This window comes from Rhinolophus ferrumequinum, chromosome 3 (genome assembly GCF_004115265.2).
Source record: "Rhinolophus ferrumequinum isolate MPI-CBG mRhiFer1 chromosome 3, mRhiFer1_v1.p, whole genome shotgun sequence".
Lineage (NCBI taxonomy): Eukaryota > Metazoa > Chordata > Mammalia > Chiroptera > Rhinolophidae > Rhinolophus > Rhinolophus ferrumequinum.
This window is the reverse complement of record NC_046286.1, coordinates 87,913,192-87,929,847: the sequence shown is the minus strand read 5'-3', so window position 1 is coordinate 87,929,847 and position 16,656 is coordinate 87,913,192. Positions and strand designations below refer to the sequence as shown.

The following is a 16,656-nucleotide window of genomic DNA, read 5'->3' as shown; positions in this document are numbered from 1 at the left end:
TGCATAACTCCCTTTCTTATTTTGATGAATATTCGTAATTAGAAATTGTGGTTAGCTCAGACTTTATGTATTTAGCTGACAATGTCTATCAGGCAAATGACGAAAAAACAAGTTAAGGGGTGGTTTGTCAGAAAGTTCAGCGTCCTTACTAAGAGCAAGCACTCCATTAGTCAGAGTGTTTGGCTTTAAGTCCTGGTTGGACCATTTACTGGCCATGGACCTCAGGAAAGTGACATGTAAAGTGGGAACGACATATGAAACACTGTAAAATGAAAGCATCTTTTGTGAAACGGGAATGATGGAAATTCCTACCTGTTGGGGCAATAAGGACTAAATACTTAGGGGGAAAGCCTTAAGCAGTAGCAAGGAGCAAAAGTTAGCTCTCATTATTAGTTTTTTCAGCCTCTTGAGTTGTTTGTGGGAAGGGAGATGGTGTGAAGTCTCAGAAAGCGTAAACAGAACTGCTCATCCACCAGTTAGAACCAAATAGAAAGGCAACAGCAAACGCCTCTGGGTATGAGGTGTCCTCTTTAGAACTGTAAGGTCAGGTTGCGGGGAAGGAGGTACGAGTGGCATTTCTGAACACTCAGACTGTTATTATATCAATGACACCAGGGGCCTTTTCCTTTGTTGACTCAAAGCTCATTTTGACAGCAATCAGTGTGTGTACTCATGTTATTCTCTAGACGTAGGAGCACTGAGGCTTCTTTCTACCTAGTTATTTGCGCTTGTATGAAGCTGGTCATTCTAAGTTGTAGGTGAAAAGGGGGAGAAGCCCTCTAAGATTAAGGGGTGAGGTGAAAAAGACAGGCACAGAAAACTTTTCTCCGTTCATGCCTTCCCACTCAGACACAACACTAGTTTGTCCTTAGGATTCTTCCTGGTTTCACATCCCTCCCTGGTCTCCCCTGGGTGACCAATGCACAAAGTGGTAGAGAACCCAGAGAAGCATAAAGCAGACAGAGATGGAAGGCTCCTCTGGTGCCCTCGGTGACATAGCTCGCTTTCTTCTCCTCATGTCACAGCAAACGTTGACAACACAAACCAAACTCCTACTATGCTTGTTCCTATGTGTAAACAAAGTGCAGACGTCACCTACAGGATAAAGAGCCATTCTGAAGAGGGAAACTTTCTGGAAAGTTGCTCTTCCGTGGACTGCGCTGGGCCAGCAGGGCTGCCTGTGACGTGTGGCAGCAACGACTGCCCCCCTCACCGCCTCCCCTCTCCTTGTGTTCCCACTTGTGTTTCTGGGACACGTCCCCCAGAGTCTGAATTATGCTGCCACTTCTGCTCCTCAGAGGGTTATAAAAAGGCATGATGAATGAAAGTCCTATCTAGGACTGGCGATTTGTGGTAAAAATAAGCAAGTTATCAGCATGGTAATTGCACAATCACAACTGAAAGCTAATAAATGTTGTGTAGGTGGCAAGTCTACTAGCTCCTTCCTGGGGGGGAAATGTTCCTTTTGATATTGGCTGATGGAACACAGCACACTTTGATCCAACTAAAACAAGTAAGAGTTACCTCAAAACGCCCACAGGGACTGTAGTAATTTCAGGAACACCCACACAACAATTCTTTTTTTTTTTTCTTTTCCTTTTTTTTTTTTTTTTTTTTTTTTTTTACAAAGAAGGCGATGATTGGGGTAGACAGATAAGTGGGGAGAAGTAAGAAAGACAGAGGTCATGAGATAGGGACATGCAGAGAAGGAAGAAGAAAAATGAATAGTGTCCCTTTTTTCTTTCCCATTTTTTTAAATCAACAACTAATATTGCACCTTGTTCCAGATCCCCCAGACAAGGGCATACAACAGATTCTGGTTTGGGGATCATATTTTTGAGAACAGGAATTATATGTCTATTTTACAATGTACATCACATTAATGTCACTGAAGATGAAGTCTACCTTTTCTCAGTCACATATTTCAAAAATGTATTTCACTTACAGATACAAATATAGAAAGAAGACATCTTCCTCATCTGAGAGATTTTTTTTGTTCCCTTTGTGCCCAGAGAGTGGGAACTCTGTGAAATAATACACAGGGCACAATAATTCTCTATCATTTCTAGGGGACTATGAAAGGAAGATTTTACTCACTGAACCCGGTTGTCTGCATACCTGAACTGGGGGTCTAGAGCAGGGCTACCTCTGACTCCAAATTTCATATGGAGTTTCAGAAACTGAACATAAACCATTTGGTCAATTGTGGATCATATCTGACTTCTTTGAGAACTTCAAATGTCAGTTTTAGATTAGTTGTTTATGATGATACTGATGAAAATGCACCACAAAAAAAAAATGGCATTGGCAGAGAATAAATGGAAAAAATATGCCTTTCATGGCTAAGATACAAAATGTTCACGATTAGTCTCCTAGTTGTACTGCATCTATTTTTCATATCAATATACAGAAACAAACAATGTTACCTAAAATACTGTTAGCTTTTTCTTACTTAATATTTAATTGTTATTCTCCAAATTTATTACTTATAATTATTTCGTGAAAGTCCTGATTTTGTTTGGGGAGCAATGTGCCCAGCCCATACAGATAAATCACAATTAGTTTAAGCCCCCATGGTGACCTCATCCCCTTGTGCTTTCCCAGTTTCCCTTGCTGCTGGGTTCCAGCCAGGTGACAGTCCCCACCAGGAGACCTATGGGAAATTCTTCTGTCAGAGCGTCTAGGAAAGATTCATTTGCCTGATGAAGAGACAAACATTGGGGGAGAGCAACCTAAAGAGCTTCTTCCTCTTCCTGCCTTGAACATAGTTGTGAAGGATGTGATGTTTGGTGTTTACCAACCCTCTGAGAACTGCCGGTGGCAACTCCACAGACAAAAAGCCAACACTCTGGAGCTAGAAAAGCGGAAAACAGAAAATGTCAAAGACTCAAATGATAATGCCAAGCAATACCACCCTGAAACTACCTGCTTAGAGGCTTCCTGTTTTGTGAGATACCACATATCTTTATTGCTTACATCATGGTTGGTTGGATATTCACTCAGCAAACACTGTTATTGAGACATTGCTCCTGAGGCTTCCACTGCAGCAGGAAATCAAATACACAACCTCCCTGGCCTCATAGGCGATGTACCAAGTCAGAAGAGAGATACACTACAGAGAGAAAAGCATTGACAGGGAATGTTCCAGATAGAGGCAATCATTATGGAGACTGTAAAGCTACTGTGTTTCCCCGAAAATAAGACCGGGTCTTATACTAAGCTGTGCTTCAAAAGACTCATTAGGGCTTATGTTCAGGGGATGTCATGCTGAAAAGTCTGCTAGAACTTATTTTCCAGTTAGGTCTTATTTTCAGGGAAACACAGTAGGTCAAGGGACAGAGAATAATGGGAAGCTAATGTATATAGGTTATTCATGCAAGCTTTTCTAAGGGGTAATCATGTGAGCAGAGACTTGAACGAAGTAAAAAACACGAGCCAGGTGGATATCTGGGGGTATTCTGTTACTTGCAGCTGAAGGTGCCATTAACTTATACATCCAATAAGCCTTTAGTCATTTTTCAAAATAGAGCTCATATATCATCATTTCTGGGATGTCTTCCAGGACCTCCCACTCACTAAAATTAATCCCTTCCTCTTGTGGGCTACTTCTGTACCTCAGACACATGTATTATTTTGCTCATCATGCCTTCTTTTAATTTAGTTGTTGACACAGCGTATAAAGTCACCCTCTCTAGACTGGGAGACCCTTGAAAGACAAGATCGATTCTTAGTTACGGCCATCTTGGCCCCTAGCACCCAGTAACCACTGCCTAGTAAGCACCATGAACCCACAAATGATTACTGACTTGCTTGTATGCCTGTCCTTTGAATGTTCTGGATATAAATGTGTGTTTTTCACTGTAGTATGTTTAGAAGTGAGCATCTACAGTAAAATTCTGTTAGTGAGACTACTTTTCGTGCTGAAGAAATTTGTCTTGTAAGCAGTGAGAAAGCTGACTACTCTGAGTTAGCATGAACATGTACAAATTAAATAGGTCACGTAGGCAGAAAATCTTTGGTTTTCATTTAGGAGAGAAGAATATATAAGATGGTTGAGAAGCAACCTGGTTCCCTATCAGGTACATCTGTCTAATCGCATTATGTCCTTGGTCTTTTCAAACGGCTATCAGAAAACACAAAAAGATTGTAAGACCACTGACCTACCTAGTCATGTCTTCTGAGCATTACTCCGAGTTCGTTTAGCTTATGGATCTTGAATGAATCCTCATCTATGAATCTTCCTTCTTAGGCAACTCAACTCATACTCATTTCAGTGAAAGAGGGTAAGTCTGTGATTGACTCAACCTGAAAATGAACTGGCTTTTACCAAAAACATGACTTAGCAGATATTGTCATTTTAACTTCAAAGGTGCAGAGAATGGAAAAGGTAATTTGAAGAAACTTAGAACATCAACAAAGGTTTAAAGACAATAGAAAAAGAGCTTGATTTTAGGTACCTGTGTGAAAATTTAAAGAAGAGAGGATCAGCAGATAGTAAGTGTATTTTTAAGTTAAATCCAGAGTTTGTAGAATAAAGTAAACAATGTGCTTTTAAAAAATGTCCCCCTTAATATCAAAACGGAAGGAAAGTACTTTGCTTTTATTTACAATCTCAAATAGAAGTAAATTCCCTTTCCTTATGTGTTAACAGACATTAATATTAGTAATTAATATTATTTAATGTTTGCTTTCCATTTAAACCAATCTGTTACATTTAAAACTCAGCAATGAAAATAATGGTTTTTAAATTGTAGGAGTATGATGATTCAAATGTATATGAATTGCAAAATTATTCTTAAGGATGGCTTAGAGTTAGCTAGTGTATAGTGTATAGTGTATAGTGATAGTCAATAAACTAGGACTATCAAACCCTTTGTGAAAATAATTCTTAAATACTTTTTCTTTGAGTTTGCATTTGAGATTTCAAATTCCATTTTACATGTTTCCTGAAGAAGCAGGTGCCACACCTACAGGTCCCCATTATAAGAAAAAACAAGTATTAAAGGATTCTAGACTAGGTTGGTACCTATAAAATATTTACTAAGTCTTTTCAAGAACATGGTTATAATACCAGAAATGGTTTACTAAGGAGGCCAAATTTCAGAAAAGTTCATCCTGGCACACGCTAGTTTGTTTCTTCTATGCTGGACGCTCACTACATCCAAGTTAGAACAGATTCAAACTTCCAGGGCCCTCCTGGACCCACACCCTCTTTATTACGGGGGCAAGGCGGGGCATCATGCATCTTCACCCTGAGGACTGGCCGAGGTTAGTTTAGTGGCAGCCCAGCATCTGGTCTAGAGCAACCAAATAACACCACAGGTATTACCAGGGAGGACAAAGGTATACTTAGGAGGTGGTGAGATTTGATAACGTGCATCATGCAAGCTGAGCAGCTGCAATTGAATGGGACGCACAGACTTGAATTAATGGAAAACATATGATTGTGGGGTTTTCTTGGTCATTAAAATGGCTGCTTTGGATAGCAGCTGGAGACACATTTAGGATTTCCGAGAGGGGCATGTTCATACTCAACATACTCTTTTTTTTTTTTTTTTTTTTTGCTGCTCTTGTTTTACTTCTTCTTTTTTTTTTTTTTTTTTTTTTTGGTTGAAACCATAACCTGTTCTCTTAACTAGAAGAGTGTCTGCCAGCACAAAAGTCCACAAACTCACAGAAGACAAAAGACATTCTTGGTTTGATTGTTCCTAATAAGCGTCAGTGCTTCCAGACCACATAATGTCATAGAATTGTTATAATGCTTCTTTAAAAGGGTGACAGGGTTCAGAAATAAACTGCATATGGTAAGAAGAGCCTCCCATGGGTCACGCCTGCAAAGTGAGTGGCAAGGCTTTGGGAGTGGTGTTGGTTTCCGGCCATTAGTGCTACTAACCAAGGCCAGCTTAGCATTTATGGGAATCTACTCAAATCAGGATGACACGTGCTATGTTCACTCAAGTAACCCTGCCTGACTTCTTCAAGGTTATGCTGAAGCAAAACTTTACTCCAATTATCTTTGATTGGAATGTTTCATTATTTTTATACATCCTTGAGCTAGAGAGAGTCCATGCGGTAGACGTATTAGGTCCACGGGTCACAAAATCATATTGAGTGCTTCATGCCCGCATAAAGCAATTACTGTCAACTGTCAATTAACCTCGTTATCGGAAGAAGCATTAGTGTAGAAAATACAAATCCTAGATAACCTCCCCATGTCTTTTTTCACTGCCACAGTTGCAGCTGAGGTGAGAGAGAGAGAGAGAGAGACATAATGGGAGCATCAAGAAAAGCTCAGGGTTAAGAGGGCACTTCAGGAAAATTTGAGCAGAGGTGATAAATTCAGCTGCCACTTTGCCCTCTATTTATGCCCGTTGCCTTTCTGCCCTGCACCAGGAAGCAAAAATAACACTGCTTTCTTCGTAAACTTCTGGCTGACAAACAAGTGGCGCAGGGCAGAAGAGGCACTCTGAGAGGTTAGCAGCCCCTGGCCGGGAAGCCTGGAGGGACCCTCGGCAGAGGCTCTGTGCAGAGACTCTGCGCCTTCCCCCTTAGGAAGTGAGAGCCATGCCTGAGGCTCCCCAGGCACACGAGGGGAGCCTGGGTGGTATGCCCCTGGGATTCTGACTGTGTCAACCACCATGCAAAAAGGTGCTTCCTTACAAATGTTATCATGAATCGCTTGCTCATATGGTGAACCTTCTTACGCTACAGGTCCCTACAGGTATACCTACATATCTGCCAGGTCCCGGGCATCAGTGCTATTCCCATCTTTCTCATGTAATAAACCCTTTAGGCTGGGCACCTCACTGCAAGCCAGGAGCCACAAGAAGCGTAAAGATGATGCCTCTTCAGGTGCTTCCTAGAGGCAGTGCTCCAGGAAGGGTTCACATTTTAATAAGGGAGAAAACCTTAAATGATAAAGATAAAATAGTGGAATTCCAGATCCCACTGAGCAGTTGAGGACTATGGGAGGTGAGGGGGATACAGAAGGGGCAGGGGAGAGTTCTGAGGTCACAATAAAGACAAGGGCACACTGGAAAGGAAAGCTGGGAAATAACCTTGGGAAAAAAGAGGCAAAAAAAAATATATATATATATATATGTATACACACACACACACACACACACACATATCACAAAATTATATGTCTTCATGAAAAAAATATTTTGCATTTGTTAAAAAAGGGACAACAGGCCCCAAAATGGAGTCACTCGTGCTAGGCCCATTGTCAGTAAACCAAGATTTAACACTTAAGCTAACTGCAGTTTCAGCTTCCCAGGAATGTAACTTTTAACTGGTCAACATGGAATTACCTGGTTAGCACTAGTGAGATAATCTGGCCCACAGGCCCCCTTCCTTCCCCTTAGGAGGGCTGAAACACATTCTTTCCTAATAATTTCCTTTTTCCGCTCCCTTTCCACTTTTAAAAAACCTTTCCTTTTCTATAGCTCAGTGGAGCTCCTTTCTGTTTGCTAGATGGGAGGCTGCCCAATTCATGACTCACTAAATAAAGCCAATTTGATCCCTAAAATCACTCAGTTAAATTTTTGTTATTTAACACGTTAAAATGCTTATAAAGAGCCAAATTCATATCCTCTGTAAATATGACTTTGCAATAAAATTAATGGGGTCTGGGAAGAAGCCATTTGTCAGTGCTTGCTTCAAAATGAATTTTTGTGTATTAGAGTGAGAAATCAGGTAGAAACTGGATAAACAGGTAAAAAATGTCAAATGAAAGAGGAAGAGAGAAACAGTGGAAAACATAAGGAGATTTCTGGAGAATACCGGCAAGGATTCTTCTTAATATTAATGGGGAGAGAGGTAGGGAGGGGTGGAGGAGAGGGAGAGGGGGAGAGATGGAGGGAGGGATACAGGGCAGGAGGGAGAGAGACAGAACAGGAGCACACGGCGTGGAGGAGGGGGCAGGTGGGGAGTGTAACAGAACTTAAGGCTAGTGGCTATAAAACAGAAAGTGACTCATAATAACAGGAAAGATCATGAAAATGTAAATACTGACTATAAAACAACAGTGGGCAAGAAACAAATACGAGTTAAAGAAATTAGTGAAGCTGTACCTCTCTGATTCATTATTTAGTCTGTAAATTTTTCTGTGAAGCTCATCAGCTAGGGAAGGTGCATGAATCTATAATGAAAATGTTATGACTTCTGGTTAAAAACTGAGAGAGGGAATTAAAGATATGATTGCTTCTCTTCCCTCTTTTAAAACATAGAAAAAACAACAAAAATAGTGAAACATGGAGGAAAAGATCAGATATCATCAAACATCAAGCAAACAAAAAGCCCCCTATTCTTTTTTCAAACCATGAAGCTTACATACGTGGACCGAATTCAGAAAGGACACTGAAAGCTGACAGATACCTCACGTCTGAAGCAGGTGCAAAAAGTTTCTGGCCAAAGTAATGTCAAAAACGTCTAAAGCGCATATGCAATGAGCCTGTGATGAGAGTGGCAAGACTCACCATTTAAGCTCTAGAGACACAGTTTGACATCATATAACAGAAGGAGAGGCAGAGCTAACAGAAAACACGTTAATATTGTATTCCCATTTACTTTTGTATTCTGTTACTATTATATTCCTTCTAGCCAAAGAAGACTTCCAGAGGCAATGAATGGCATGTCTATAGAAATTCCAAGGGAGTAAGGGATAAAAAGAAACAAAAAAGATATAGACTTGGATTTTCCAGATAAAAATCCTTTATGCCGAAAGTATATGTGTTTATATCGTATTGCCACTGGAAATTTTCTCTTAGGTGACTATGTTGATAGAAAGCACGTGAATTTTATAAGGCAAGTCCAAAGAAGGAAATATTAAATAATACATGAAGCAGTTAACTCGATTATGTTAAGCACTAGAATTTGAGAGATTTGCTAGATGGCTTCAATCTGAGCACTCATTTAGGTTTTCCGGGGATAAAGATGAGGGAATGAGAAGAGGAGTGTGACCAGATTATAATACACCCCGAAGGGCTCTTTCATCCAAGAACATACTCATACAACCCAGTACATAAAAAAAGCAATTCACTGATATTCTGGGAGCTTACTAATTGGTATTAGAACAAGCATGTAGTGGCTTCTGCCAGCAGTAGACCCGGCAAATATAAATAAGAGGCATTGGAAGGATTTAAAAAATAACTTTCTGACTCTTTCTACACTGGGCCTTGGACTTGGTACATATGCTAGCCCAGGTCACTTGTGGTTCTGTTATTCCCAGAAATTTCCTGGCAAATGAAAGGTCTGAATTTGAATTAGGTAACACACACTTACTTGCACTCACAGTTGGAGATTTATGAGTTCTCTCATTCTTCTCTTGGCTATACACAAGTGAAAAAAAATCTATAGAATCTCATGGGGTCCAGGCTCTTTAAAGAAGCATGATTTATATTAATATATAGACAATGGATGATTAACAGACTTGTGAAGAAAGTTAAGCTATGGAGGGAATCTAACTGGAAACAATGAAAATCAATGAAGCCAGAACAGACCCAAACATTAAGCAACATTTACTTAAGTGATGTTGGCTAATAGCACAGTTGAGTAAGCGAGGAAGTGTGAGTGAATGCTGATTTCATCTCTCTCAAGTTCAAAAATACTAGAATGGTCACAGACCCAAGGACCATACATTTCAAGTTTGGGGTGCTTAAGAAACTGTTACGGGTTGAATTGTGTCCCCCATAAATTCATATCTTGAAGTCCTAACCCCTAGTACCTCAGATTTTATTTGGAGGTAGGGCCTTAAAGAGGCAATGAACGTTAAATGAGGTCATTGAGGGGCCCTAATCCGTGTCCTTATGAGAAGAAGAGATTAAGACACGGATACACACAGAGCGAAGAGCATATGAAAACACATGGAGAAGGAGGTCATTTACAAGCCAAGGAGAGAGGCCTCAGAAGAAATCAACTCTGCCAACACTCTGATCTCAGACTTCCAGCCTCCAGAACTGTGAAAAAATAAATGTCTGTTGTTTAAACCACCCAGCCTGTGGTGCTTTGTAATGGCAGTCAGTGCAAACTAATATCAAAACTTCCTATGAAGAGGTTTTTTTTTCTCTCTTAGAAGTCTGAAATAAGACTTATGTTTCTTCCGTAGTTAAATGCATTCTACATCATACTCACAACCCCAACAGGAAAGGCCAATACGGCTAACATCCAGTCCCGGAGAGAGATGAGCTTCTTGAGTTGCCGCTCTTGTTCCTGGTTGCCACTTCCTCTAGTCAGAAGACTGGAAAGATCAGTCAACACACAGATGCCAAAAAAGACAGCCTGGATGACCTAGAGGGAGACAACAGCTGGTATTAGTCAATGAGATCTAAAGAGACTCAACCTATACAACAGCAAACAAGCTACACGTTTACAACTCACACAGTAAGAGAGGATCAGAAACACAGTTAAGTACTTCGCCCTACCCATAAAAAAAAGAAAGATAGGTGAGAAAATTCATCTTAAAAACATTACTTCCACTTTTGCTCACCTAAGAACAAATGCAAAACATGCATGCACACACATGGTCCCACAGAAAGCAATATCAATTATCAAAATGATATGTCCATTAGTTTAAAAAAAAATCACATCTGTAGTCTATTTATATTGACTAGTAGGGTTTAACAAACATCCAAAGAGTGCACAGAAAAGGACCAGGATAGTCTGAATAATAAATGAGACAATTTAGTCCAATTGTGAAGAAACATTCCTATGCGTTATTCTGTTAGATTTAGAAATTTTCACCAAAGGAAGTGGTAGAAAGCTTTCAGTCCTTGAGTCAGAGAGAAATCAACTGAAGGCAATAATCGAGGATGATGGAGCAAATTTCTATCATCAGACGTGAACTAAATGATCTCCTTCTCAGGTTTTCAGTTTTTATGAAATAAAATCTTTACAAAGCAATGTAAACTTAGATACACCATTTTCCCAAAAGTAATCGCTGTGCATTCCCAAATCAATTACAAACTGAATTACCTACATTAGCTATGTTTTACTTGGAGTGGGACTCATAGAGAGAGAATACTGAAATGCTACAGCCCAATTATTTGTGATATTCCTAAAATGGAGGTAAAAGTACTGAGGATCCAGAGCTATGGGAGGAGGCAGGCAGCATACTGTAATACAGCTTGGCAAATGATAATTAAGATTATGGAAAGGGCAGAAAATATATTCCCTGGGCTCAAAATTATGCCCATTTAACACCAGAAAGAAATTCGAGGGAATTATTCTGGTTTCTTCTCCCAGAAATAACTCATTGGTGCTGTATTTATTTGTAAAAGATACAGTTTTACTCATTACCTGCTTAGAAAACATATGTATATATATATGGTAAATTTCCACGTTGGTAGTGGAAAGAATCTGTGAAAGCTCTGTGGATGGGCTCCTCACTGAGGCACAGAACAAAGGGAAAAAGGACCCTCACATTTATCTGGTTCTATCCCTTAGCATCGCACTGGCACACTCGGGTTGTTAATTATCTGTTTAAACTCTTATCGAAGCCACTTTGAAAATTCCCCATAATGGAGAGTCCATCATCAGACTTAGTCAAACAAAAATCCTGCAGGATTTTACTATAGCACACTGGGCTCTTTGGAACCCACCAAATGCTATTATTGGCCAATCTTCATCAGAGTAATGTTATATTCTTCCCCATACCTTAGCTTACCTTTCAGTTTCAATGACTTAATTTATTGTTGTTCTTTCTAGAGCCAAAAAAACAAAAACAAAACCAGAGTAAAAGAAACCAAGACTACCAAAACTGAACATGATGCTATGGAAATGTTGGCAAGAATCATGTTGCGATGACCAGAAACAATTTAAATGACTCAGGGAATAATTTCATACTTGGGAACATTTTCATAGCATATCTTACGAATTTAGATGTTAGATCTGTATGTTAATCCTATTAGGGTTTAAGAAACTGGAGCGGCTATACTGGGCAATAATAATATCCATGCCAATATGGCCAGTGAACATATTAAAAGCTGTCCTACCTGATTAAGAACCAGGGAAATGCAAATCTAGATCACATGAGATTGCATTTTGTCACCTACATGATTATTCACAATTTAATTCCGAAAATACCAAGGGTTATAAGGATCTAGAATAACCAGAAACCTTACGGTGGGAATGCTAATTAGGACAACCACTTTGAAGAGCAATTGGCAATATTTAGTAATTTAAAGATTCACATACTCTATTATCTAGCGTCTTCACTATGAATGATATTCCCTACAGAAACTCCCATATATATATACACACGCACACATATGTGTGTGTGATATATATATGTTAGTCACATCTATATGAATATATTTCAGTATGCATTGCTTCAAAAAAAAGTTGAAACAATCTAAATTCTCCTAATAGTTGACTGGATAAAAAATTGTGCTACACTCATACAGTGGAATTCTAAGCACATATCATTTTTTCATTCTCACAAGAAAACATTAAACAAAAAAAGGAAACCAGGAAAAAAGCGACATTTTAAAATTAAAATAAACTTCCAAAAATGCAAAGATAATGTCAAGGATTATGTATATGAAGTAAACTATGAAGAAATGTACGGGAATTAATAGCACCGAGTTTAAGTATGTCTACAAGGTGGGTAAGATTGGGCTCGGACATAAAGGCTTCAATTTTATTGATAATATTTTATTTCTTAAGTTGATTATGAGGTATATAGAAGTTTATTATAATATTTTCTATATAATTCATTATCATGAAATATTTTCATATAAAAATAAAAGGCAGAAAAGAGTGGTTTTTATACTTTGGGGATATAGTTGGCTAGTCTCTTTCAATTTCTTTCCTTCTAACTCAGTTTCCCCTACATTTAAAGACTGACTAACAATAGCAGGATTTAGTGAGCTACAAATTAAGTAGAACAAGTGCATTTTAAAATTCCATAACCAAGTAACTAGTACCAGGTTTGCTTTCCCACCATAAACAACTAGATATTTGAACTAATTATATAAATCAACCTTTTCATATATTGGACTTTTCCCTCTGCAATCAGCCAGACAAATCTCTGTTTTTAAAGGGCTCAGTTGATGAAGTCAGACCAACCTTGGATAATTCTTTTTTGTGTGTAATAAAATAATGTAATTGCAGGAGTGATTATATTCACAGGATCTTCCAAAACCCTGTGGGAGGGCATTACACAAGGGTGAGTATCACTGAGGGTCATTTTAGAATTCTACCTACCACAAGCTGTAGGTTAAACAATTCTCAGAGCTCGCTTAGGATGGAGAGGTATTCAAGTTCTGACCAAACAGAGAGGCCTTGTTGACTACAACAGGCATTCAGTGGAGACCTAAGAAATGTCACACCTAAATAGTGATGCTACAATAGCCTTGGAATAAAAGCTAGTCTACATCCACTCCAACCATACTTAAAAACAAGCTTCAAAGAGATCAAGCTGATCTACAGGTAACTCAAACGCCTGCAAACATAAAATTCTACACTCTTTAAAAGAAGGTAACACAACCTAGACGTTCAACAATATCCAACATTACAATGTCCAGCAAGGGTTAATTCATTAGGAAGGCACAATGACCTTAAATGTGTATGTACCTAATAGCAGAGCTTCCAAGTAGAGGAAACAAAACCCGATTTAACAAAGGGCTAAATTACCTAACAAATTTTTGTTAAATAAATGATTCACTGATTCACTGATGCTTTTCTGAAGATTTAAAAGGAAAGGAGGGAATCTTAAAATGCAAAAATGGGTGGGGATAAATAGAACCTCATATGCTAGAACAGAAAATTCTAGCAGAAAAGAATTTCTGCAACTATAAATGCAACAGTCTAAACATTTTGCCAATCGTAAGATTAATGGTACTATGAAGTCTCATACTTGCCTACAGTTCATCCATCTTCTTATCCAGTGGCGTCATCTTCCACAGCGGTCCCATCTCACTACTACCTCGTGGCAACCCTGTCATTGTCTGCAGATCTCGCCACCACCTGTTCCCTGCTGTGGCCCCATCTCACCTGAACTGCTGAGGAATACTTCCTCAAAGTGAGAATGTGGAGGTCAGGGGAAAGAGGCACCACAAAGTGATTTTTCTTCTCATTTCCAAACATCAGGAGGCAGAGAGGGAATTGTTGGGTTTTTTAAATTCCCCCCCCCAAACTCACACTGACTAATCCTCGAAAGATAATCCCTAAAATTTATGGAACAGTTTACTATTCTCTGGGGAGAAGCATGAACTAACTTTTGGTTATTTGCTCACTTAAGAAGCAGTTAGTCAATACTGTTAAACCACTTTACATTTCTGCTACTTTATTAGAATTTGATTTGAGCTGACGCCTAACAAATCACATTAGAGACATTTTACTTGTGTTTTTTTTTATTGCCTGTGTCATGTTGTCTATTGCAACTTAAAATTCATTAAAATAACTGTTAAAATGTAAAGGTTATATGGAGACACACAAGTGAATCTTAAGTAGGATTACCTTGAAGCATTATTTGGCTCCAGTCATTCTACAGAGCTGGCATTTCCAAAGCATCAACTCAGCATGACACACATATACACCATCTGGCTTTAAGTTCTTAGCAGGCTGGTTGCTCTTATTGTTTTGTGTCACGTGTAGAAATGAAGTGGTCAAATGTACCATTTCTCTCCAAGAAATATAAATAGGGATTTATCAGAATGAAAAAATACCCCAGGATAATTTGGAGTCAATCTAGCATTTGTTCCTGCAGAATGTTCTCTACTGTTAAATTCCTTCTGCATCTTTTCTCCACCCCCTCAACTCTCCCTGTCAGGAAATCATAGCTTTTTTTACAGAGTCATTTTAGGTAAAAGATTCATCCCCACAAATATCGAAATGTACCCAAATTCCATTCATATCCTTATCTTTTTCACACATGAGCGGTTTTCATTAAATTAATACTATTTTCTTTTTTCCTCTGGAATGTACTAAGCTATTACAATTCTGTTTGTACTATATGGCAAATTCATTAGACTTTTACCATTTATTCCCAAACATATATGACATAGTTTATCTAGAACAGGTTTTTTATTTCATTTCATTAGATCATCAATATCTTCAATCATACATGATTGTACCAAAACTATTCTCTCTCTCTCTCTTTCTCTCCACACACACACACACACACACACACACACACACACACACACACACGTCATTACTTTAATTAGTTGGTAATTTTTACATTTCTGCCTCATTGGCCAAAGTCAGGCAAGAACCAAAAATGCACCAAAGTAGGAAAAGCAGCACATGAAGTAAGAAATGGGATCATTATTTATGTAAATTTTAAAAGACCAGAGTGTAGCACAGAGTACAGACCTCTCTTGACCTTTGGGAGCACGATTTCCAATGACCTTTACTAGGGTGTACTGCATTTTGCTTATATTGCATCTTCATAAAATTAACATACAGAGTACCGCAATGTTTGTTTTGAAAAGTTAGCTTAAAGTTACTTTCAGACACATAGAAGAAATAAGATAAAACTCCAAGGGGCAGCATTGCAACCGGAGTGAGGTCGATCATGGAATAAAGGAGAACTGTGGAGAGAACAGATGGGCAACAGGCAGGGAGATTTCCAGGTGTCGTAAGGGAAGGCCTGGAGGAGTCCTCTATATGAGAACAAGAGCATTAATTAAAGAGGAGATGATAACGAAGAAATGAAAAGTCGACTTTTTTTTTTAATTAGAGAACAAAATATTACGTAACCTTTAATAAACGTATATGTAATCGAAAGAATAGTATAATAGATATGACAGGTAGTTATGACAGATAGCTTTAGATAGACATCTAATTAGGTAGACGACATATATATAATACATGGTGTGCGTGTGTGTGTGTGTGTGTGTGTGTGTGTGTAATTTCTCCTACCCAGAAGGTTGAATAACACATTTGGAGAAAAGATGTGAGCACGAGGCCTTCCTGTATCTCACTTACAGCCACACACCATGTAGCACTATAGAGCATAAATCATTATTTTGTTTTCAGTTCATAAAACTTCCAATGCAGTTCTTGCAAGAAACCAATCCATGGCAGTATCTGTGTTCAATGAAGAATGAATTTGACCGAAGGGGTTAAATAATATGTGGAAAGGATCCAAGAGCCATAAAATAGCAGTACCACGAAAAACAATCTTCAAGGGAGTCCCTTTCCATTCCATACATATCTTACTTTTTAATAGGGCATAATTCTTTCTCCTCATTATCAAGATCAAGAGTGGATGCCAAAAGTATTTCGGCATCATGAGACAGTGACTCAGTGTGAAATCAGATGATTGAATTCTTCAAGGATTCCTTTGCATTTGTTTCCAGTGTCTTCCTAGCCTGAGATATCTGAACATCCCAAACAATTCTACAGCCACGGGAGTCCATCTCATCAGTTTCAGTATGGAGTCCATTAGTTAATGGACACATGGAAGCTGTGATCAGTTACATGTTTGAACGCTACTCTGTAGAGAGATCACTGCATGTAAAAGTATTCCACAGGCTCTCTCTGCCTGCCTCATCCACTGAGACTATACCCACAGATGCAGAGTCCAGTGAATTTTCCTCTACCGTGCTTGGAGAGCATTAGCCCGAACTAGCCAATATGGTTCTCTCACTCTAAGGGTTGCAACTCTTTCTGAATCTGTCATTCAAGTGATGCGCTTTAAGCCGAAAT

The 16,656-nt window shown here is 38.8% G+C and overlaps 1 protein-coding gene across 4 annotated transcripts in view; it reads right to left on the bottom strand.

The window, feature by feature from the left end:
* The window catches only part of AIG1 (androgen induced 1), a 224,627-nt gene that overhangs the window by 165,202 nt on the left and 42,769 nt on the right, over positions 1–16,656 (bottom strand). For all 4 annotated transcript variants that reach the window (XM_033102911.1, XM_033102912.1, XM_033102914.1 and 1 more), the window contains one exon: positions 10,135–10,290. In XM_033102911.1, coding sequence (XP_032958802.1) covers positions 10,135–10,290 — 156 coding nt within the window. The remainder of the gene's footprint in view (positions 1–10,134; positions 10,291–16,656) is intronic.